At 34.9% G+C, this 23229-nt stretch overlaps 4 protein-coding genes and 1 pseudogene across 4 annotated transcripts; 3 read left to right on the top strand and 2 right to left on the bottom strand.

The window, feature by feature from the left end:
* Positions 1–5659: 5659 nt before the first annotated feature.
* Positions 5660–7364, top strand: LOC100254150 (ankyrin repeat-containing protein BDA1). Its single transcript, XM_010657851.3, has 2 exons — positions 5660–6364; positions 7047–7364. Exons 1-2 carry the CDS (start codon positions 5699–5701, stop codon positions 7362–7364), a joined length of 984 nt encoding a protein of 327 aa, XP_010656153.1. The 5' UTR covers positions 5660–5698.
* Positions 7365–7370: 6 nt separating this feature from the next.
* On the top strand, positions 7371–8006 carry LOC132254661 (uncharacterized). The gene has a single exon (XM_059740856.1). It carries the CDS (start codon positions 7371–7373, stop codon positions 7965–7967), a length of 597 nt encoding a protein of 198 aa, XP_059596839.1. The 3' UTR covers positions 7968–8006.
* Positions 8007–8963: 957 nt separating this feature from the next.
* On the bottom strand, positions 8964–9909 carry LOC109123362 (phenylalanine ammonia-lyase-like). The gene has a single exon (XM_059740687.1). It carries the CDS (start codon positions 9892–9894, stop codon positions 9370–9372), a length of 525 nt encoding a protein of 174 aa, XP_059596670.1. The 5' UTR covers positions 9895–9909; the 3' UTR covers positions 8964–9369.
* A 3343-nt stretch (positions 9910–13252) lies between these two features.
* On the top strand, positions 13253–15674 carry LOC100264448 (ankyrin repeat-containing protein At2g01680). The gene is made up of 2 exons (XM_010657850.3): positions 13253–13859; positions 14547–15674. The coding sequence occupies exons 1-2, from the start codon at positions 13428–13430 to the stop codon at positions 15420–15422; spliced, it is 1308 nt and encodes a 435-aa protein (XP_010656152.1). The 5' UTR covers positions 13253–13427; the 3' UTR covers positions 15423–15674.
* A 776-nt stretch (positions 15675–16450) lies between these two features.
* On the bottom strand, positions 16451–18936 carry LOC100242156 (phenylalanine ammonia-lyase-like; annotated as a pseudogene).
* Between the last annotated feature and the right edge of the window lie 4293 nt (positions 18937–23229).

Raw genomic sequence — 23229 nt, 5'->3', positions numbered from 1 at the left:
TCAAGTTCAATTTATGTAATCGAGATTGATATGATGAATAACCTTTGTTCGAAAAGCACTAATATGAGTTAAAACATATTGCTCATGACAAGGCTTTGTGTCAATAATGAAACCTTCCAATCCATGAGCATGAATCAGAGGAAGAGCTTGTGGACATTAGAAATTGTAGTTATTTAGATCAAGCCTTCAATTATAGAGGATTCAAAGTTGAAGAAAAAGGTTGAGTCAACAAGGAACCATTAAGCAATGACTTCTTATCAAACCATTAAGCAAACTCCAAATTTTGAATAGAAACACCCAAACAAGTAAGAAAGAAACAGCAAGCAGGCAGCGGAGGCAGTTTCTTCTGAATGGTAAAAGTGTCCCTACAATTCCTATCAAACAGCAAATAAGATGGGTTTTCAAGGGGTCATGGCAGAAGCTGAAGCAGCTGGGCAGCAGAGAGAGGATGTGGACTTAGTCAAATATTCCTCCTCCTAGGTCTCTGCAACTTCTGGACACACCATGTGAGGACCAAGTAATCAATGATATAAAAAACAGAAAATAAATCAAAGTGTAGAGAGAGAAAGAGACAATCAAAACCAGATTTTAAATTAGAAAACCTCTGAAGAGATAAAAAACCACAGACCTACCAACGACCAGAAACATCTAAAGAATAAAAACTGAATACAAGATTTTACCTAACTCAAGTCAACCAATCCTTTCCGGACCATTGACTAGTACCTTTCACTTTTAGTTTCTCACCTTCTTTTGGAGCACACTTGAAGTCTACATTAAGCTCGATCTCGACCTTTTCTTGAATTCACACAAGAAGAAAATGTGTTTGTACCCAAACTTAAATAGCATGAGAGATTGAGATATGAATGAATGAATGAATCAATCAATTTATTGCTAAAAAAAATCCATTAAAAACTAGCTTGGAAAACATCAAGAGAATTGAATTTTCTTTGCAACAAAAAACCCTCAAATTAGGAAAAGAGATGAGAAAATGAAGAACACATGGAGTGACTGCAACTATCTCCACGGTTGTTGTAGTCTCACCTTAGAAAATGAGAGAAGTTTGTATTTAAAGTGTAAAAAGAAACCCTTAATCTAATGACTGAAATTTGATCTTAAAAATAAGTTAATTGGATCGATCTGTCCCTACACTTAGATCGATTTAGAAACAGGGGAACAAAAGTCTTGTACCAAAAACTATTTCTCTCAGTTTTCTTAACTCATTTAAAGATGAAAAACAGGGTTAATTCACATTCAATCACCACACACTCGGCTACATACCCCGATTTCTTAGCAAAGTCTTAGTCTTTAAAGTCAAGTGGTCTGAAGAGGGATTGGTAAACCGAGTTAGGGGACACTTAAGAATTTTGTCCGAAATTGGCAACCTAGCTAAACACTCACATTGAGGATCTTCTTCTGTTCTTAATATTACGCATGCTAATCGTTGCATTGCCATTTATAAGTTGTTACACTCTGATTCCATCGGTTATCAAATATATATATATATGTATTTTTAAAACCAAAATGTTTGATCTCTTAAAATGTTTCTTAAAATTTCCTTTTTCATCAATCCAGTACGGGGATATACACAATAGAAATTCTTGTAAAATCAAAAAATATTTAGAAGCAAATCAAGGAAGCTTATGGGGGTGGGATCCCTCATTTCTTGTGGGAGTAATGCAATTCACTTTGGAGTTTTCCATGGTTCTGAAATGTTTTTTCAACCAACATGGATATAATTTCCATAAGAGCATGATGATTCGGTTTAAGACAGAAGAAAACCAGAAATCCCCGTTCCCAGAAGCTGTGCAATTGTGGAAGGAGATGGGACAAAGTACTGAAACAAGCAAGAAGATGGATATAAGAAAACAAGCTAAGGCTAACATCAAACAAGTGGCGTTTTCATGGGATCATGGCTGAAGAAGAAGCTGCTGGGCAACTCAGAGGATGTACATTAATCAAATACGTTTCTCCTCCTCCTGATTCTTTGCATCTTCTGGACACACCATATGCGAAAGCAGATAGAGTCAGCCAAGGCAAAGATCCCAAATAGTCCCAACCATATATATACTGAGATACTCCCATCATCATCCCCATTCCCATTTCTTGCCATTCTAAGCCTTGGCAACTTCTGGGCACCATATGAGGAAACGGATAAGGCACAGCAATATAACAATGCCAATTAGACTTCATATGTAAACGCTGAAGTCCCCTTCATGCTCATCTGACATGGTTAGCAAGGCTGCAAATACCATACAAATGAACATGAAAATGAAAATCCAGGCATGGCTTCAGTGATACAGTTACAAGGAGAAGGATTAAGCTTAGAGATGCAAGGAAGGACACCTTGTATGTCCAGAATTGAGGGGACCCATGTGGGTTTGCTATCAAGGTAGCGATATGAATTCTTACCCCAGGGCTTCCTCAGACTTTCCTGATCAGAGGGTGTGATTGACTTGGGTTGGGGCTAACAGACGTCAATAAGAAGTTTGTTGATCCCCATTTGATTGATGAATAAATATTGGGTTGAAAATCTTTAATTATTGGTTTAATGGCGTACCAATATCATTTCTATGAATCTATCCATCAGAAAGACATTTCTAGGTTTTGCAAATTGATTATCATTGATTGACCGAGTAATGAACAAGTCTCAACTAGTCGTCTGATCATGGTTGCTTGCCAATATAAAATCAAAGCCTCTTGCTACTTCCGGAGGAACCACTATGGGAAAATTATGATAAAGAAAATATAGGCGGTTTATTTTATTTTTAAGAAAGAGAGTTAAAATCTTCATTCTTCTATAATAAGTTCATTGAAAAGAAAAAGAAAAAAAAAACTCCCCCATCTTCGACAAGGAGATGATATTTGAATGAAAAAAATTGAGATTATATTTGGTTTAAGAAATATTAGGAAAAAAAAAATGATTTGCTCATATTTGATTTTATTAGAATATATATATATATATATATATATATATATATATATATATATATATATATATATATATATATATATAAAATAAAAATTAATATGCTTTTAATTTTTTTGATATTTAAATTATTTTATTTATTTTTAAAATTTTTATCCTAATTTATTTTTTTCCCTTGATTTATTTATTAATTATATTTTTCGACAATCAAACATACTCCGAAGATTTTTTAAGGAGAACCATTAAAATCATGACCAAAAAAAGAGGGTAGGTGGTGACCACTTCAAATTTAAATAAGATTGAAGTTGACTCCTCGTAAGACAGTTATTTCCTACAACTTTTAATTAATGTTTTTTTTCAAAATCCTGTTGCCGCACACCAATGAGGTGTCAACGGAATGACATGTTGGAGTTACTATACATCTCGACTCGATGTAATATTAGATACGATAAGACATCTTTAATTCTTTTGTATTTTCTTTGTCCGCTTTTAAGATATTTGATATACATATGTATGTTATGTATATAAACTTATTTATTTTTATCAAAATTTTAAAAATTTTATAGTATTTATTTTTTAAAATAAATTTTTTTAATTAAAAGATTAAATTTGTGGTTAAAAAAGAAAAATTAAAAAATGTTTATAAATATATTGTAAAATAATACTAATATGTATTATTTAATATGCATAAATTATTTTTTTTATCTATATGTATTTCATTTTTTTCTTTATTTTATAAATTAAAATATAAGTATAATATAACATATTTTATTGCATATACTATTTTAAAATAATGGAATATAATATCTTATGATGATATATTATGGTTGATGTTAAAGTGTTAGTCACGGTATCATATCATTATTGAAATTGGGCGTATGACCATGAAGTCATTATAAAGAGAAAATATGATATATTATTTTTATCAACGATGATGAATATTTATATATAAATACAATTGAGTTTTATTATAATTCAAACTCTATTTCCTATTCTAATTCAAGCTAATAATAAATTTCTACTCTAATTCAAAGTCTATATTCTATTCTAATTCAAACTAATAATAAATAGATAAATGCTAATAATTAAATTAGGGATAAACATCTAAAAACAATGACAAGAAAAGTAATAAACAGCATAAGAGACCTCTTCTATGTACAAGAGAACAGTACTTTAGTAGATGTTAGAAACATAAAGATATTAACATATATTTTTTTTTGTTAAAAATGAATAATAATAATTTTTAATAATATTTTATTCATTATTCATTTTAAATAAAATATTATTAAAAATTATTATTATTCATTTTTAACAAAAAAAAATTATATGTTAATATCTTTATGTTTCTAACATCTACTAAAGTAGTATTTTTTTTTTATAAAAATATAATTTATGATTTTATTATAATATTATTATTCATGTCTTACTAAAGAAATTTATTTTTAATAAGACTTGAATTAAATTAAATTTATATTATATAAATTCAATGTACAATTTTTTATAAATACAAAACAAAAAAAAATAATTTTAAAAAACAACTTCTCAAATACCCTTATTTTTATAAAATATTAAAAAATAATTTAAAAATAGTTTTAAAAAACATGACCCTATTTAAGAATTTTCAACATTCTTTTCATGAACCACATGTAGTTTTACAACAAAGGCGGTTTTGATGACTTGATGCTAAGACTTGAAATATCAATAAATACGGATATATCGATACTTGGATTTTATAGATATATAAAAAATATTGGTAAAATATCCATGGATGTTTGGATAAAAATGTCGATCAAACAAAATTTATTTAAAATTCATGGAAATGTTTGAAAAAACTCCAAAAATAAATAAAATAAGCAGGAATACATATATTAAAGTTATTTTGTAAATATAATAGATATAAGTATGATTAAGGAGAAAAATATCGGTAAATAGACATATATCAATATTAATAATTTATTATTTATCTTATCAAATTAATTTTAATTTATAAAAAATTAGAATTTCATTATTTTTTTATATTATAGTAAATTTTTAATAAATTTGTATTTTTTAATATTTTAAAATAAAAGCATTCAAAATTAAATAAAAGTAAAGTGATAGTAATTTTTAAAAATAAGATTAACGAGATAAATGGCGATACATTTAATATTAAAATTATAATTTATTTAATTCAAATGTATTTAATAATATAAAATAAATAATGATATATGATTTTTTTTAATATTTATATTTTTTATATTTAATTATCATATAAATTATATAAAAAAAGATTTGTTAAGAAAATTATAAGGATGGTTTTTATATTTTTATTAATCAATTAAATAAAATTTAAAATAAATTCATTAGAATTAATTAATTAATGAATTTAATAATAAAATTTAACATTTATATTGTGATTTTATATTAACAAACGAGTATCTGGTCCACTGGTAACCAAGCCTCAACTTGAGCTTGTTGGCCGGTTCGATTCAATGGCTCCAGCGCGGGAAATTCTCTTGAAGCAGTTGGTCCGTGACCGTTGACTTCCCGACAAAATAGGAGAAATTGACGACGATATTTCTTTTCAGCTAGACTTTTGTACAAGTAAACCAACCAATATTTCTCCGCGTTTTCAGCTAGACTTTTGTACAAGTAAACCAACCAACCACAACAAAGCTTCATGGCATTTTCCACAATAATAAAGAAGTGAGTTGACAGGTCGAGGCATTCTTCCAATGACCCCATTCGTAGTCTCTGTGGAAAAATATCCCCCGTAGTTGCCTCTATGATTTAATGCTAAAATCTGGCAATCAAGGAAGGAAGACTGGGAGAGGAAAAATGGAAAGGAAATATGAGGAAAGAGCAGAAGAGGAGGAGAGCGTAGTGGGAAGAGAGAGAAGGCTGTATGAAGCATCAATAACCGGAAGTGTGAATTCCTTGAAGCAGTTGATGGCAAAAGACCCACTCACTCTTGCTCGAGCTGCAGTCACATGCTTTAATGAGACTCCACTCCACGTAGCCGCCATGCTCGGTCACCTCGACTTCGCAAGCTATCTTCTTACTCACAAACCAGACATGACCATGGCCCTGGATTTGCGGGGGCGTTCGCCTCTACACTTGGCTTCTGCCAATGGCTATGTTGAGATGGTTAACATACTGCTGTCCGCCAATCCTGACGCTTGTCTCATCCGTGATGAGGATGGAAGAACGCCCCTCCATCTGGCTGTAATGAAAGGCGAAGTTGAGGTCACAAGGATGCTGGTTGGGGCTCGACCACAAGTGACTCGTTACAAATTGGATCAAGGCGAGACCATTCTGCATTCCGCTGTGAAACAAAACCGTTTAGGAGCGCTGAAGCTGCTAGTTGAATTGGCAGGAGAGGACGTGGAGTTTGTGAATTCCAAAGATGATTATGGCAACACCGTTTTACATACCGCTACAGCCTTGAAACAGTATGAGGTAAAAATATTTCCATTCTTAGATTCGCAGATAACACAAAGAAGATTGATAACAAATTTAAAGTTTGGGGATTGTTTTTAAAAGCAGTTTTTCATATAAGAGTTTTTTTTTTCAAAACTAGTTAAGAAAACAGATATTTGCTAATAAAATATTTTAATTATTTGGAATTATTTTCAAAAATAATTCTACAAATATCAAGACAAATATTTGAGCCATTTTGAGACATGGAATGGATAGACTTAACTTTTAGGTTTGATCTATTGGGCATCAAACTGGTTGACTCACCGATCTAATTGCAGAACTTTTTCAATGGTTTTTTTAAATTTTTTTTATCATACTTCAATTTTTTTTTCCTTTTTACTCTTTGTTTTCTCACATATAATTCATATTTTATTTTATTTTTCTTTTTTTTGTTTTTATTATTTCTTTTTCATTTTTTTAGTACTTTCTACTTATGAGATAGGAAATATTTCTTTAATCATAAGTTGGTTAGAAATCTAAATAAGAATGATGACACATGCGTCATTAGATTTCAAATTTATGATAAAAGTTAAATTACTTTTTTCCATTTTTGTATTAAGATAAAATATCTAAAATAAAATTTTGCTTTAAAATACTAATTGTGCTAAAACAACTAAGCAGGAATTTGGTTCATAAATGCTTTTCAAATAAATCTATGCAGACAGCAAAATATCTGGTGGAGAGACCTGAAATGGAAGTAAATGCAGTGAATGGAAATGGCTTCACAGCCTTAGATATCATACAACATATGCCGAGAGACTTGAAAGGTATGGAGATCCGAGAATCTCTAGCTAAAGCTGGAGCTTTAAGTTCCAGAAACTTGCCTGCGTTACCAGGCATAGGTCACGAATTCATGGGAGAAAGTGGCATAACCATGGTGATTGAGAACCCCCAAACACCACCACCACCAGTAGCTGCAGTTCTCACAGAAGCAAAAGCACACCGTGAGATGAAAATACGTGAAAATAAGAAAGATTAATGGACGATGAAGAAACGTGACGCCTTGATGGTAGCTGCAACGTTGATCGCAGGAATGGCTTTCCAAGCTGCAGTTAATCCTCCCGGTGGTGTTTGGGGTGAAGAAAAAGTCGCCGGTAATGGTAAAAAGATGTTAGCTGGAACCTCCGTAATGGCCCACAACTATCCTGAAGGGTATCGACTGTTCATGACATGCAACGCGGTGTCCTTCGTTGCTTCACTAAGCATAGTCTTTCTGGTTGTGAGTGGGGTACCTTTCGTGAAGAGAGGGATCTTGATGTGGCTTCTAATGATTATCATGTGGATAACATTAACATTCATGGCTCTCACCTACATGTTTTCTATACTGGCCATTGCACCCACAAATGATGACACCGAAGCCATGTCACCCACAATAGCCATGTCACCCACAAATAATGACACCGAAGCCATGTCACTGGGACACAAGGTGCCTCGTATCACTTCCATGGTTCGGGTTTCATTGGAGGTGTGGTTAGTTCTGCTTGCCTTTGTTGCGTTGGTTCACATTATCCGCTTCCTCATATGGTGCGTGCGGAAAGTAGTACGGTGTGTGCGGAAAGTGGGAAAAGCTATCATAATGTAAGCGGCAAGCAATTGTTGTGAATAAGGGGCCCATTATTTACCGGTTTGTGGGTTGTTTCGTGTCCGAGTGTCCTGTCCCCTATACACTGTGTGATGTCTCTTAATTATTGTTTGAAGGATATTTAGATTTTATAAGCTGAGAGAGGACCCAAAAAAAAAAAAAAATTATATTCCTCCCAACAAAGAGTTTGAATGAAAGATTAATGCTACCCAATTTGACCTAATTTTCGTGTGTGTTGAATTCTTTTCTTACCTTGAGAAATGACTTCCAAGTTGTTGTGCTTTAAAATATTCATACATTCTTAAATATTTTTTCAACTAAATATAATGATGGAAATGTGTGTGTACATATAAGATCCAACGGCTGGGATACCCTGTTATGCAGCAGTACTATAATTTTTCCCCAGAGAGGGAGAGATTCAAATTCATCTATATGTGAAAATATAAAGAATATAAATTGCTTTTTCAACCTATAAAAGAAGCAAATTATATGCACAGGTTGTGAGTGCCAGAGAGCTCTTTTTTAAGAGAGTGGGTGAAAGAGCTGTTTTCTGAAAGAATATAAGTAATTTTTATATTCTATTTTAAATTCACTTTATTTATTTAAAGTTTTTACATAAAAATTAAATAACTTAAAATATATCAATTTTATAAAAAAAATTAATTATATTTATTTTTTATTTTATTTTTTCACAGAAGCCGAACATGAGAAATTTCCGTAGAAACAAAATATCATAAAATTATTTTATTTTATGTCAAGGTTATATGTGAAATATATAAGAAATTAAAGAAATATGAGAACTAAGTCGTACTGTTTCCTCTTCCTTTTCTTTTTCGAAAACATGATTGACGGCTCAAGTTAGGAAAGGGAGCAAAAACAAAATGGGTTTGGGTTTTTCTCTCCTGAGCCCAAGGCCCATTTTGTTTAGATAAAATTCTGGATTCTCTCATATTCAGTGTGATTTATCCATATTTTGAAGTCATAATCATGTTTGTCGGAATTGGATTTTATTTAATCTGGAATCAAAATTCTAGTACAAAACAACAATAAAAACATACAAACAAAGATTATAATTGTTATGGTCATGTTCCTAATTAATGCCTTTTCCTTCCTTCTACTCAGAGCTGGTCCCAATTCACTCTCCCATTCGAAGCTGAAGAAGGAGACCTCAGCTTCTCATACCAACCCCAATACTCCGGATTAAACTGCCCTGGAGAAGACAACCCACTAGGCCTCGGCGTGAAAGGGCCCGCCGTGCCTCTCCAAAATGCCAAGCACTTCATCAGCACATCTCCCAACTTCCCATCATTGATCGCCTCATAAACCTTCTCTATATCCTCTCCGGGACTCACCTTGTTTTGGCCACTATGGAGCTTGGTTCCCACTTCTTTCCTCACAAATCCTATATGGGGTAAGTCCTGCATTTCTTGATTCTGTTTGGTATTGGGAAATCTCCATTATCAAACCTTTCTCTTGCTTTTGATATCTTCTCAATAAGTTTCTCCTCCAGTTCCTCTAGAAATATGGGGATGCGCTTGAAAATGGAATAGCCTGCAGAGTCGGTGGATTTGGGGTCTTTGAGAGCTCTTTCAACTAGTACATCTCGGAGTTGAGGCAAAAATGAGTATGAAGGATTGGTAGGGTCATCGAGATAGGAGAAGACTGGCAAGTTTTCAACAACCTGCAGGAGTTCTTTCTCGCAGAAACGAGATTCTAACAGGGTTCCATCTTCATCTGTGTAAAGCTTTTTTCTTGCTACTTGGGTGATGAGATGTTTCACTACTTCCCTCATGTTTTCTTCGAGGTGTCTCAGGTCAACTGCCTGGCAAAGTGCCACCATGTAAGTTGCAGACATGAGCTTTAGGATCTCCACTGCTTCAGCACTCGTCCTTGCAGAGATTAATCCCAGAGAATTCACATTTGTCATAAACTTGTTAGTGTTTACACGAAGAGATGATATTTGAATGAAATTTTGCTACAATATCATGATGAAACTTAAAATTTTACTACTCTGATTATAAACTGCCTCATTTTTTCACATTAGATATTGTTACTTAAATTTCCTTTCCATTCTCCCTCTCGATCTAGCATCAGTCATATTGGCATTAATAGAAACAGGTGAAGTCATCCAAGTAGTTAAGAATTTTCAAAAGAGAAACAGGTAAAGTCGGCGGAAATACTTCAGAATATTCAACATTCTTTTCACCTAAACTTTTGTACAAGTAAACCCACCAACTCCAACAAAGCCGCCGTTGATGACTAGATGCTATAGTCTATAGATAGTGACATTCTCCCACATTTTTCACCAATAATAAACAAGTGAGTTGATGGCGGCATTTTTCCATACCGTGATTGACTCAAATATTTCCACAGTCAACTAACTAATAGTACATTTTGTCATTTTCTTTTTCTATTATCTTTGAATTAAAACAAGTGTAATTCATATAAATATTTATCCTCCCATTTTTAAATTACACATCCAATGAATTTTCTTACAGCAAAATTACTTTACCTTAATTTGTGATTCACTAGAAAAATTAATTCTTTTTCTATTTTTTATTTAAATAAATTTACACACTGAAATAATAAAATTATCATTTTTTTCATTAAGTGGATTAAAATTATTCTTTTTTTAAAAAAATAGATATTTTCAGCTACAAAATTATCCTCCACAATTATTTAAAATATTCTCTTTCAAAATTATAAAATATTTAAACTAATCTTCAGATTGGTATTATTTGATAAAAATAACTCTCTTTTTGACTTATTTAAGAAAAAGTACTCTTAGAAAAATTCTTCATACTCTTTGCCCTGAAAATATTTTTCCCAATTAAGATTATTTTGATTCCATAAAATAAATCCAGTTAGTAATACTTAACACGCTAACTATTCCAACACTCATTCAATATTCCATATATACAATCAATAATATCATGGACTATTTTTGTAGCAAAGAAATAAATAAATAATCTCTTTAACAACTTAAAATATTCGGAGAACTTTTTGAATGAAATTTAATTGTTTTAAAATCATAAAGTCGTAAAGTAAAATAATAATAAAAAAATAAAAAAATAATAATAATAACATGAGGTAAAGAATAAAAATAAGAATAAAAAATATGAAAAGGAAGGGAGGAGAAAGGGCGGACTTTCCAACAACTTAGCAGGAGGCGTCGTTGAAAAAAAAATGCTAATCAAATGATTCCCTTCAAATCATTTGGTTTGTTTGGTTCCCCAGTCGAACGGTAGATTCAACCAATTTAATTCCGATTCGACTACTTTCCGACCCAATTGATAGGATCGAATTGGAATTGTGATCGGTCAATCAGATTGGCTGGTCCGATCCAATTTTTAAAACCATGATTTTAATCCTGGTATCAAAGTTTTTTATTGTGATTGAGAGTGATGGCTAATAAAGATGGTTCAACACATGGAATTGAAAAGTTTGATGGTACAAATTTTGTTTTATGGAGAATGCAAATCGAAGATTATCCATACGATAAGAAACTTCATTCACCTCTTTTAGAAACAAAACCAAAAAGGATGTCGAATGGTGATTGGGGTTTCCTTGATAGGGTGTTGGGAGTTATTCGATTGACATTGTCAAATAATGTTGTCCATAACGTAGCAAATGAGAATTTGACATGGGATTAATAAAGGTATTATCTCACTTGTATTAGAAGTCACCTATGAATAATAAGGTATTTGTCATGAAGAAATTGTTTCATTTAAAAATGGGAGAAGGTGCTTAAGTGGTAACACATTTCAATGAGTTCAACATGATTTTTAATCAATTGTCATATGTTGAAATTGATTTCTATGGTAAGGTTCATGCTCTAATTCTTTTGGCATCTTTACCAAATAGTTGGGTTATTATTTCCTTAATGAAATGGATCGAATCACAAATTATTAAAATCATAACTATTTCTATTAAAATAAATTTTCACATGCTCAAAAAGTGAATTGATCAATGATTTAATATTTGAAGGAAAAGAAACAAAAAAAAAAAAAAAGTAAAATAAAAGAAAAAGTGAAAAAAAAAAAAGTTATTTTATATTATACTTCAAACTTTTTTCATTTATTAAACTATTTTACCTAAAGATTAAATAATTTAAAAATATATAAGTTTTTTATTAATTTTAATCATATATAACTTTCTTTGCATTTTATAGTAAAATAAAATATAAAAAAGGGAAATAATTTTACAATATGTAAATTTATAATTAATTTTAATTATATATATTTAAAATATATAAATATATTTTATATTTTTCAAAGCTAGACATGAAAAAGGATTTTTTTTTTCTTGGTATTTTGTGAAAACTAAATGTAGCATTAGAGTATGTCCATTGATGGGTGCTCTTCCAATTTGAATATTTGCATTCCACCGCCTGCATTTCTGATAGAAAATCTTGACATAGATACAAACGTATCTTCCACTAAGAGAAACAGGTGAAGTCGTCGGAAGTAGTTAAAATTAGCAAGACTTTTGTACAAGACCAACCAACCGCAACAAAGCTGGTGTTGATGCTAAACAAGTGAGTTGACAGGGGGCGGCATTTTTCCATAGCGTGATTGACTCAAAGATTTTCACGGTGAAGGACCCCATTCACAAGAATCACAACTTCATATATTAGCCACCTATATATATCATCTCTTTTTTGAGTCCTATATATATCTTTATTCCAAAAACCAGGTGGAGGAATTAAGTGGAAGGAAAGCATTTCTTTTTTCCCCCACAAAAATGATAATAATGATATGACCAACCCAATTCCACCGAATACATCCACTTCATTGGTTAGATTTGGTTGTTTGGTTTTATATAGGAAAATTTTTTTAATTCAATAAATCCAATTTCCGAATAAAATATTTTCAGTTTGAGATTTATGTAAATGTTGAATTCTTATTAATTTATTTAATGGACTAAGGTGGTGTTTGTTGTTTGATTAAATAGAAAAAACCAAAATATTTGACTTTTTCTATTAAGCTAAAAAAACCTATTAACATCATTTAATATGACTAAATTGAACATACTGATAATAAGTTCATTTTAGTTATATTAAATGATGTTAACAAATTACTTTTAACTGAATAGAAAAAGTCAAATATTTTGGCTTTTTCTATTCAGCCAAAAAACAAACACCACCTAAGAAAATAAGATGAACTCATGTTGAATTCTTATTAATTTATTTAGTAGACTAGGAAAATAAGATGAACTCATAACCACAAATTTGAATAGCTGATATGAAATAATTAAATATCCTCAAGTCGTCGTCTCTGTGCCTCTATGATTTAATGCTAAAATCTGGCAATCAAGGAAGGGAGATTGGGAGAGGAAAAATGGGAAGGAAATATGAGGAAAGAGCAGAAGAGGAGGAGAGCGTAGAGGGCAAAAGACCCACTCACTCTTGCTCGAGCTGCAGTCACATGCTTTAATGAGACTCCACTCCACGTAGCCGCCATGTTCGGTCACCTCGACTTCGCAAGCTATCTTCTTACTCACAAACCAGACATGACCATGGCGCTGGATTTGCGGGGGCGTTCGCCTCTACACTTGGCTTCTGCCAATGGCTATGTTGAGATGGTTAACATACTGCTGTCCGCCAATCCTGACGCTTGTCTCATCCGTGATGAGGATGGAAGAACGCCCCTCCATCTGGCTGTAATGAAAGGCGAAGTTGAGGTCACAAGGATGCTGGTTGGGGCCCGACCACAAGTGACTCGGTACAAATTGGATCAAGGCGAGACCATTCTGCATTCCGCTGTGAAACAAAACCGTTTAGGAGCGCTGAAGCTGTTAGTTGAATTGGCAGGAGAGGTGGAGTTTGTGAATTCCAAAGATGATTATGGCAACACCGTTTTACATACCGCTACAGCCTTGAAACAGTATGAGGTAAAAATATTTCCATTCTTAGATTCGCAGCGAAGATAACACAAAGAAGATTGATAACAAATTTAAACTTTGGGAATTGTTTTTAAAAGCGGTTTTTCATATCAGAGTTTTTTCAAAACTTGTTAAGAAAACAGGTATTTGCTAATAACATATTTTAATTATTTTGAAAAATAATTCTACAAATATCAAGACAGATATTTGAGCCATCCTTAGACATGGAGTGGATAGACTTAACTTTTTGGTTTGGTCTAGTAGGCATTAAATTGGTTGACTCACCGATGTAATTGCCGACCTTTTTCAATGGTTTTTTAATCATCCTTCAATTTTATTTTTCCATTTTACTCTCTGTTTTCTGTCATAGAATTCATATTTTATTTTTTTATTTTATTTTCGTTTTTATTATCTCTTTTTTCTTTTTTCTAGTACTTTCTTTTAAACTTTCTACCGTTCAGAATGAGATAGGATACGTTTTTTTAGTCATAAGTCGGTTAGAAATCTAAATAAGAATAATGGTACATGCATCATTAGATTTCAAATTTATGATAAAAGTTAAAAATTACTTTTTTCCATTTTTGTATTAAGACAAAATATCTAAAATAAAATTTAGCTTTAAAATACTAATTGTGCTAAAACAACTAAGTAGGAATTTGGTTCATTAATGCTTAATTTTCAAATAAATCTATGCAGACAGCAAAATATCTGGTGGAGAGACCTGAGATGGAAATAAATGCAGTGAATGAAAATGGCTTCACAGCCTTAGATATCATACAACATATGCCGAGGGACTTGAAAGGAATGGAGATCCGGGAATCTCTGGTTAAAGCTGGAGCTTTAAGTTCCAGAAACATACCTGCGTTACCAGGCAAAGGTCACCTATTGATGGGAGAAAGTGGTATAACCATGGTGATTGAGAACCCCCAATTATCTCCACCAGCAGCTGCAGATCTCACAGAAGCAAAAGCACCGACACCCTTGCGAGGCCGTGAGAAGAAAATACGTGAAAATAAGAAAGAGTGGACGAAAAAGAAACTCGACGCCTTGATGGTAGCTGCAACGTTGATTGCAGGAATGGCTTTCCAAGCTGCAGTTAATCCTCCCGGTGGTGTTTGGGATGAAGAAAAAGACGCCGGTGAGGGTAAGAAGATGTTAGCTGGAACCTCCATAATGGCCCACAACAATCCTCGACGGTACCGACGGTTCATGGCAAGCAACACGGTGTCCTTCGTTGCTTCGCTAAGCATAGTCTTTCTGGTTGTGAGTGGGGTACCTTTAGTGAAGACAAGGATCTTGATGTGGCTTCTAATGATTATCATGTGGATAACATTAACATTCATGGCACTCACCTACATGTTTTCTATACTGGCCATTGCACCCACAAATGATGACACCGAAGCCATGTTACTGGGACACAAGGTGCCTGATATCACTTACGTGGTTGGGGTTTCATTGTTGTTGTGGTTCTCTCTGTCTGCCTTTGTTGCGTTGGTTCACATTATCCGCTTCTTCATATGGTGTGTGTGTAAAGTGGGAAAAGCTATCATATATTGCTTCAGGATCAGGTAAGCGGCAAGCAATTGTTGTGAATAAGGGGCCCATTATTTACCGGTTTGTGTGTTGTGTTTCGTGTCTGTCCTGTCCCCTATGCACTGTGTGATGTCTTTCTAAATAAAAATAAATAAAATCATTCACCATTGTTTATGGTAATAACCCTCTTAATTATTGTTTGAAGGATATATAAATTTTATATACTGAGAGAGGACCCAAAAAAGAGTTCGTATGAAAGACTAATGCTACCCAATCTGACCTAATTTTCGTGTATGTTTCCCATGACTCTCGGTACTTTGCAAATGTTGAATTCTTTTCTTACCTTTAGAAAGGACTTCCAATTTGTTGTGCTTTAGAATATGACTAAAATAGGATTGTATGATATAATTAAGTAAATAATATGTATTATTAATTGTAACTAATCACCATCCAAGACCTAATCACCTTTTAATAAATAAATTTCATTATTCTCAAGTTATAGCATATGATCTTAATCTACATGAAATAAATATATTTTTCTTTAATATAATATTATCTTTCAATAAAATATTTTTTTATTTTAGTATTTTAAAATATTCATAGGTTCTTAAATATTTTAGTAAACTTGGGAAAGACTATTGAGAAAGAACATCATTCCTTCTATCTAGATATTTTCTTTGGATTAGAGGTGGGACCAAGACAACCAAGGTCGTATGATCATTTTGATTTTTGAACCAATCCATATCATTGACTTTTGGAATCTAAAAGGAAGGGTCGTGCCACGTATATGGGTGCTAAGTTTTAATTAAATTGATGAGGTCTTGATTGTATGTCAAGGTTATATGTGAAATATATAAGAAATTAAAGAAATATGAGAACTAAGCCGTATTGTTTCCTCTTCCTTTTCTTTTTCGAAAACATGATTGACGGCTCAAGTTAGGAAAGGGAGCAAAAACAAAATGGCCTTTGGGTTTTTCTCTCCCGAGCCCAAGGCCCATTTTGTTTAGATAAAATTCTCGATTCTCATATTCAGTGTGATTTATCCATATTTTGAAGTCATAATCATGTTTGTCGGAATTGGATTTTATTTAATCTGGAATCAAAATTCCAGTACAAAACAACAACAGAAACATACAAACAAACATTATAATTGTTATGGTCATGTTCCTAATTAATGCCTTTTCCTTCCTTCTACTCAGAGCCGGTCCCAATTCACTCTCCCATTCGAAGCTGAAGAAGGAGACCTCAGCTTCTCAAACCAACCCCAGTACTCCGGATTAAACTGCGCCGGAGAAGACAATCCACTAGGCCTCGGCGTGAAAGGGCCCGCCGTGCCCCTCCAAAATGACAAGCACTTCATCAGCACATCTCCCAACTTCCCATCATTGATCGCCTCATAAACCTTCTCTATATCCTCTCCGGGACTCACCTTGTTTTCACCACTAAGGAGCTTCGTTCCCACTTCTTTCCTCACAAATCCGTATATGGGGTAAGTCCTGCATTTCTTGATTCTGTTTGGTATTGGGAAATCTCCATTATCAAACCTTTCTCTTGCTTTTGATATCTCCTCAATCAGTCTCTCCTTCAGCTCCTCTTGAAATATGGGGATGCGCTTGAAAATGGAATAGCCTGCAGAGTTAGTGGATTTGGGGTCTTTGAGAGCTCTTTCAACTAGTACATCTCGGAGTTGAGGCAAAAAAGTGTATGAAGGATTAGTGGGATCGTCGATATAGGAGAAGACTGGCAAGTTTTCGACGACCTGCTGGAGTTCTTTCTCGCAGAAACGAGATTCTAGCAGCGTCCCATCTTCATCTGTGTAAAGGGTTTTTCTTGCTACTTGGGTGATGAGATGTTTCACTACTTCCCTCATGTTTTCTTCTAGGTGTCTCAGGTCAACTGCCTGGCAAAGTGCCACCATGTAAGTTGCAGACATGAGATTTAGGATCTCCACTGCTTCAGCACTCTTCCTTGCAGAGATTAATCCCAGAGAATTCACATCCTGATTGTGTTGTTCAGCGCTCTGCACGTGTGTTGTGACCAGGTTCGCCAGGTATTGAAGCTCGGAGCAGTAGGCAGCCATGGCTATCTCAGCACCTTTGAAGCCATAGTCCAAGCTCGGGTTGGGGCCGCCGCTCAAATTGGAAGGCAACCCACCATTATAATAGTCGCAGACCAGCTCGGAGAATTGAGCAAACATGAGCTTCCCAATTGCTGCAATGGCAATCCGGAGATTGTCCATGGAAACACCAATAGGGGTCCCTTGGAAGTTCCCTCCATGAAGAGCAAGGTCCCGAGAGACATCGATCAAAGGGTTGTCGTTGACTGAATTGATTTCCCTCTCAATTGAATGTGTTGCCATGCGAATCACCTCAATCTGAGGCCCCAGCCACTGGGGAGAAGTTCTGAGCGCATACCGGTCTTGTTTAGGCTTCATCAACACATCCTTCTCTTGACGAAGCTTTGCTGCTTTCATGTAGTCACTTTCATCAAGAAGAAATTCCATTATAGCAGCTGATTCAATCTGGCCAGGATGGTGTTTCAGCTCATGAGTCAGTGGATCCGTAAACAGGTTTGCCATTCATCACTTCACAGAACAAGGCAGACAGAACCTCCGCAAGGAGCCCCAAGATGTTGGCGTCAAAACAAACCGTTGCGGCCACCGCTGACCCAACAGCAGTCCCATTCACAAGAGCCAGACCTTCCTTCGCCTGCAGCTGAAAAGGAGCTTCAATTCCAGCTCTCTTCAGAGCTTCCATGGCCGTGATTTCTTCCCCCTCAGGCGTCACAACCTTGGAATTATGCCTCCCAGTTAATACTCCAGCAATATAAGACAATGGCACAAGGTCCCCAGAAGCAGTGATGGTCCCCCTCAAAGGCAGTTTAGGGATCAAATTGAGGTTTATCAGCTTGGCCATGGCCTCAAGTATCTCCCACCGAATGCCCGAATACCCTTGCATCAAAGTATTCGCTCGAACAAGCATAGCAGCCTTGGAGAAACTCGCCGGAAGAGTCTCCTTCCCGATCACTCCAGCGTTGAGAAACCGAATCAGCTCGGTCTGAAGATCAGCGGTCTTGTTGGTCCGCCGATGGGAAGTGGCACCGAAGCCAGTAGTCACCCCGTACGTATCCGTGCCCCGAGAGATGTTCTCAGCCACCCAATCAGCACTCCTCGTCACGCGGCCTCGGGCCGCCGCCTCATCGAGAGCGACCCTAACATGATCCCCACGTGCAAGAGCAGTGACCTGGGCCACTGTGAGAGCCGTGCCCTGAATATCCACAGTTTGCGCATGTGCAAACTGCGACACCATGGCGCACACCTCATCAAAATGACCACACTGTAGGGCCTCAGCAGCCTTCTTCCAGTGCGGTGGAGCCAGTACATGACGAGATTCCCCCAATATGCAGAAGGGGTTCTCTTCCTCTACAGGTAGAGGGAGAGTGGGAGGCCGAAAGCTCTGAAATGAAGGAGAAACACCATTGATAGACATAGACATTGTGTCCAAAAACAACTCTAGAAGAGAGAGGAGAGCTGGAGAGCAAGGTGTGTGTGGATTGCAGATGGGTTAATGGGTTGGATGGGATGAGTGGCATCTATTTATAGGCCAGGGTCAATGCAGGCTGCGAGACAACTTCCATGGTCTAGTCTTTGTGGAAAAGGAGAAAAGCAGGGGTTGTGGATAGAAAAGATTAGCTTCATTGAATGGAAGAAGGTCGGAAGCTACTTTTGCTATTTTAGCTTACAAAAAGGACATGTATTATTGAATGTAGGAGAGTTGATGAAATCTATGTAGAATCCCATTAGATATTATTGGATATAAAAATGGTATTTTGGGTTAGCTATTTTTATAAAACTGTCAATTTTAAGATTTCTTGTGTCAAATTTTATGTTTGTAAACAACTAGCAGACATTAAGACTAAAATGATGGGCTTCATGTTACAAACCTTAAAAAGAAACCCTGAGGATTTTAGGGCATTGGTGGGTATAATATGTGAAAAGAATTCATAAATATATATTCATTTATGCATTTATTTTTCCCTTAAAAAATCTCTACCATACCTTATTTACAGAGAAAAGTAACATATTTAAGAACAATTATTATAAAGAAATCCTAGTGATTATACTTGCATCCATTTGTCAAGCTTATTAAATTGGGAAAACAATAAGGAATTCTATTTATGGAATTCATATAGAATCTTTAAGTTAGTTTTGATTCTTGAAAAATACTAAAAAAATGAATGAAAATATTAAGATTTTTTTTTTTGGTATTTAAATACTATAAATAAAAAATTCTAAAAAAAGAAAAAGAAATATTAAAAACTTTCTCTATTTTTCTTTAAAAAATTATGAAAAAAGTTTGATGAAAATATATTCATTGACAATTAACTTTCTGAAAAAAAAAAAAAATATTTTAAAGTTTTTTACTTTTTTTTTTTTTTCCTCAGTCTTTTCTTTCTTTCAAACTATTAACAAAGCATAGCATTCATAAAAGTTTACTGAAAAATTGGGCAAATTGCTGTGATGAAGAATCACTTTGAAAAAATAAAAAAAAAAAAAAAAAAAAACCTAAATGCATCTATAGAATCGATATTAAAATAAATCACTTTAAAAAAAATTCCCTCAATTATGAAGCAGTATTTCATCAATGGTAAACTACTGAAAAATAAAAATATTTGTAAAACGTGGTATGAGACATGTTTTTTCCCAATTGATATTCCAAAGGTAGAGCATGGCATGAAGAACATGTTTGTAGCATGCCAGAGATGTGTCTCCATGACACCTTATTTTTTATTTTTTAATGGTCATAAGACTCGTAACAACCACTGAATCGGATTTTTTAATTCTAAGCTTCCAGAGGATTTATATACATGAATGCTTTACATGACTTGGACCTCCTTTTTCTTAGTGCATTGACTCGACCATCACCATCTACCAGACATCAGAAAAAGTAGCCACCATCAACCCCACTCTCTGCTTTTTTCCAGCTGACCAAAGAAAGTAATAAGTCCTTCACCGCATGTATAATACCCTACTAAACCATCTAATTATAATCAAAACCCCAATATGAGGGCTATCCAGAACACCATAACAACAATGATGCGTATACATGTGATAACAATAGAATTTGTTCTCAATCTGTGAGATTATGGAGTTGGGTTTTGGGTCAAATGTTAGGTGAACACCCTGCTGAATGTGGATTGGATCCAGTGTTTAATTCCTGCAACTGATTGAATTCCGTGGATTATCCGATGTTGGTTATGATGGATGCAATCAGCATCCAAAGATTTGGATTCGAGAGTCTCAAGGTCTATGTATTAAATAAAAAATAAAAAAAGAGACAATTTGGTAAACACCCATGACCCTTTCGAAGAAAGGGTAGTGTGAATGCATTCACCAAGAAGCATCCAGCTGAAAAAACGTGTCAAGAGACCTAGAGAGGGATCAGAAGTTTGGTTGTTGGGTGGGAACTGGAAAGGGAACTATAGATTTTCTGCAAAAGTGGTATTCATACACCTATTTCCATTGTGCTTCCTATTGATTTTGTTAATGCAATGGCCTCAGTTTACCATTTCTAGATCATAAGATCATTCTAAATGCAGGCACTCTAGGGTATTTTGCCATCAAATCCAATAAAACGAAAGTAAAAATGCGGAAGACTTCATATCTGTGAACAGAACGGAGGACGATAAACAATGCCTACCACACCTAAGGTACAGATGTTTTTCTGTAGAGAAGAAACTAATATATATTCCAATTCAGAATAGAAAAGAACATGTTTCACGACCCGCAGACTAGAGTACATCCAAATAACAACATTCCTAAGACCATAGTATTCAATACATCTACCGTGACAAAAGAGCAAGAAAGAGAAAATCTGACCAACTAAACAGTTAGTTGAGTTCAACACAGGAATTACAGAAGGCGAGAATTTGCCCACCTCAAATGGGATATATCAAGGCATTGCTCTCTTGTTGCTGCATGAGGGGCACTTGTACTGTTTGATGTGCTCAGCCCTCGCAGGGGTGATCTTCACACACTTCCGTGGAACCATTTCTCACATATGTCGCAGCATATCCAGAACTCATCTGAAGCATAGTTCTCTCCACAAGCACCACACAAGGTATCTCCATGCTCCTCCTCATCTACCTCATCCAAACCTTCTTCCTCATCCTTTGGCTGCCCAACCTTTGAATATTTAGCTGATTCAGATCCTCTCTGTTTTGTTTCCAGAATGGATACAGTAATGTGACAGCAACATGTAAACAAAGTGAGGGCAGGCATAATCCAGACAGGGCAAAGTAAAAATATTATTTGTGTTTTTGCTACATACATTAATAAGGAAAGATATCATCGATATCATAGTCATGTCAGGCTATGATAGTCGAGCTAAAAATTGACATTCAAATATCTAAATTGAAGCTCATATATGAATTAGTCATAAAAGTGAGTTACCATAAGTGGACACCTTACTAGTTCAATTATCCCCAGCTGTGAACATGTCAAGACAATATTTGACACTAGATAACTAATACTCCTCATTCATTTATCATTTATCAGTCCCAAACTGACCTCAAAGCACAATTCTCCCAAAAAAACTTACCACTTTTGATTTTGACTTGGATTTGTTGCTGCTATGGTTTGAAACTGATGACTTCTCCTTCACTTGTTTCTTTGCAGCTCCGGTCACAACCTCAAATATTGTTGGAAGATCATTAATCATATTGAAAAGGCGTTTCCTAAATTAATACTGTTGGAAGAAAATGTAGAGGTTGTGCTACAGAATCTAATTGAGACTTCTTGATCACCAGGGCTATCTGACAGGTACGATATTTCTGGCACTTAAAGCTCCAGCTTTTGAAAGTGACTCTCGGATTTCCATGGATTTCAAGTCTCTTGGTATATGTTCAATGACATCTAAAGCTGTCAAACCACTTCCATTCACTGCATCGACTTCCACCATATTTCCATTGAGCAGATACCTTAGAGTCTGCACAGATTGATCAATATATAGTAGTCTAGTTAATTAGATTGAGAATGAATATGGTGATGTTATCTTCACTACACAAATTGGTATATATAAGAGCCTAAAGAATTGACGAAAATTTTACCTCCAACTGCTTCAAGGTTGTAGCAGTAAGCAAAACAGTGTTGCCATAATCATCACTGGCATTGATGAACTCAGCCTTCCTTACTGATTCAACTAACATCTTCAGGGCTCCTAAACGATTATGTCTCACACTAGAATGCAGAATGGTCTCCCCGTGATCCAATTTGTGCCCAGTGACTTCTGGTCGGGCCCTAACCAACTCCCTTGTGACCTCAACGTGGCCCTTCATCACCGCCAGATGAAGGGGTGTTCTTCCATCCTCATCGTAGATGAGGCATTTATTGGAATTCAATGACAGCAACATGTTAACAATCTCAATATGGCCATTGGCAGAGGCCAAGTGCAAAGGTGAAGGCCCCTGCAAGTCTATCGCCATGGCCATGTCTGGTTTGTGAGAAGCAAGTGCTTTTGCCAAGTCAAGGTGACCAAGCATGGCGGTTATGTGGAGTGGAGTCTCATCAAAGCAAGTGACTGAAGCTCGGGCCAGAGAGAGTGGATCTTCCGCCATCAACTGCTTCAAGGAATTCACGCTTCCATCCACAGATGCTTCGTACAACCTTTTCTCTCTTCCCCGTGCACTCTGATTATAAACTTCCTCATTTTTTCTCATTAGATGTTGTTCCTCAAATTTCCTGTCCATTCTCCCTCTCACCTTTCCATCCTCCCTCTCAATCTAGCATCAATCATACAGGCAATCATTCGTAAGAGAAACAGGTGAAGTTCGGGGAAGTACTTGGGAA

The sequence above is a fragment of the Vitis vinifera genome, chromosome 11 (assembly GCF_030704535.1).
Source record: "Vitis vinifera cultivar Pinot Noir 40024 chromosome 11, ASM3070453v1".
In the NCBI taxonomy this organism is placed as follows: Eukaryota; Viridiplantae; Streptophyta; class Magnoliopsida; order Vitales; family Vitaceae; genus Vitis; species Vitis vinifera.
Note: the sequence above shows the minus strand (reverse complement) of the source record. Positions and strands in the feature narration are given on the sequence as shown.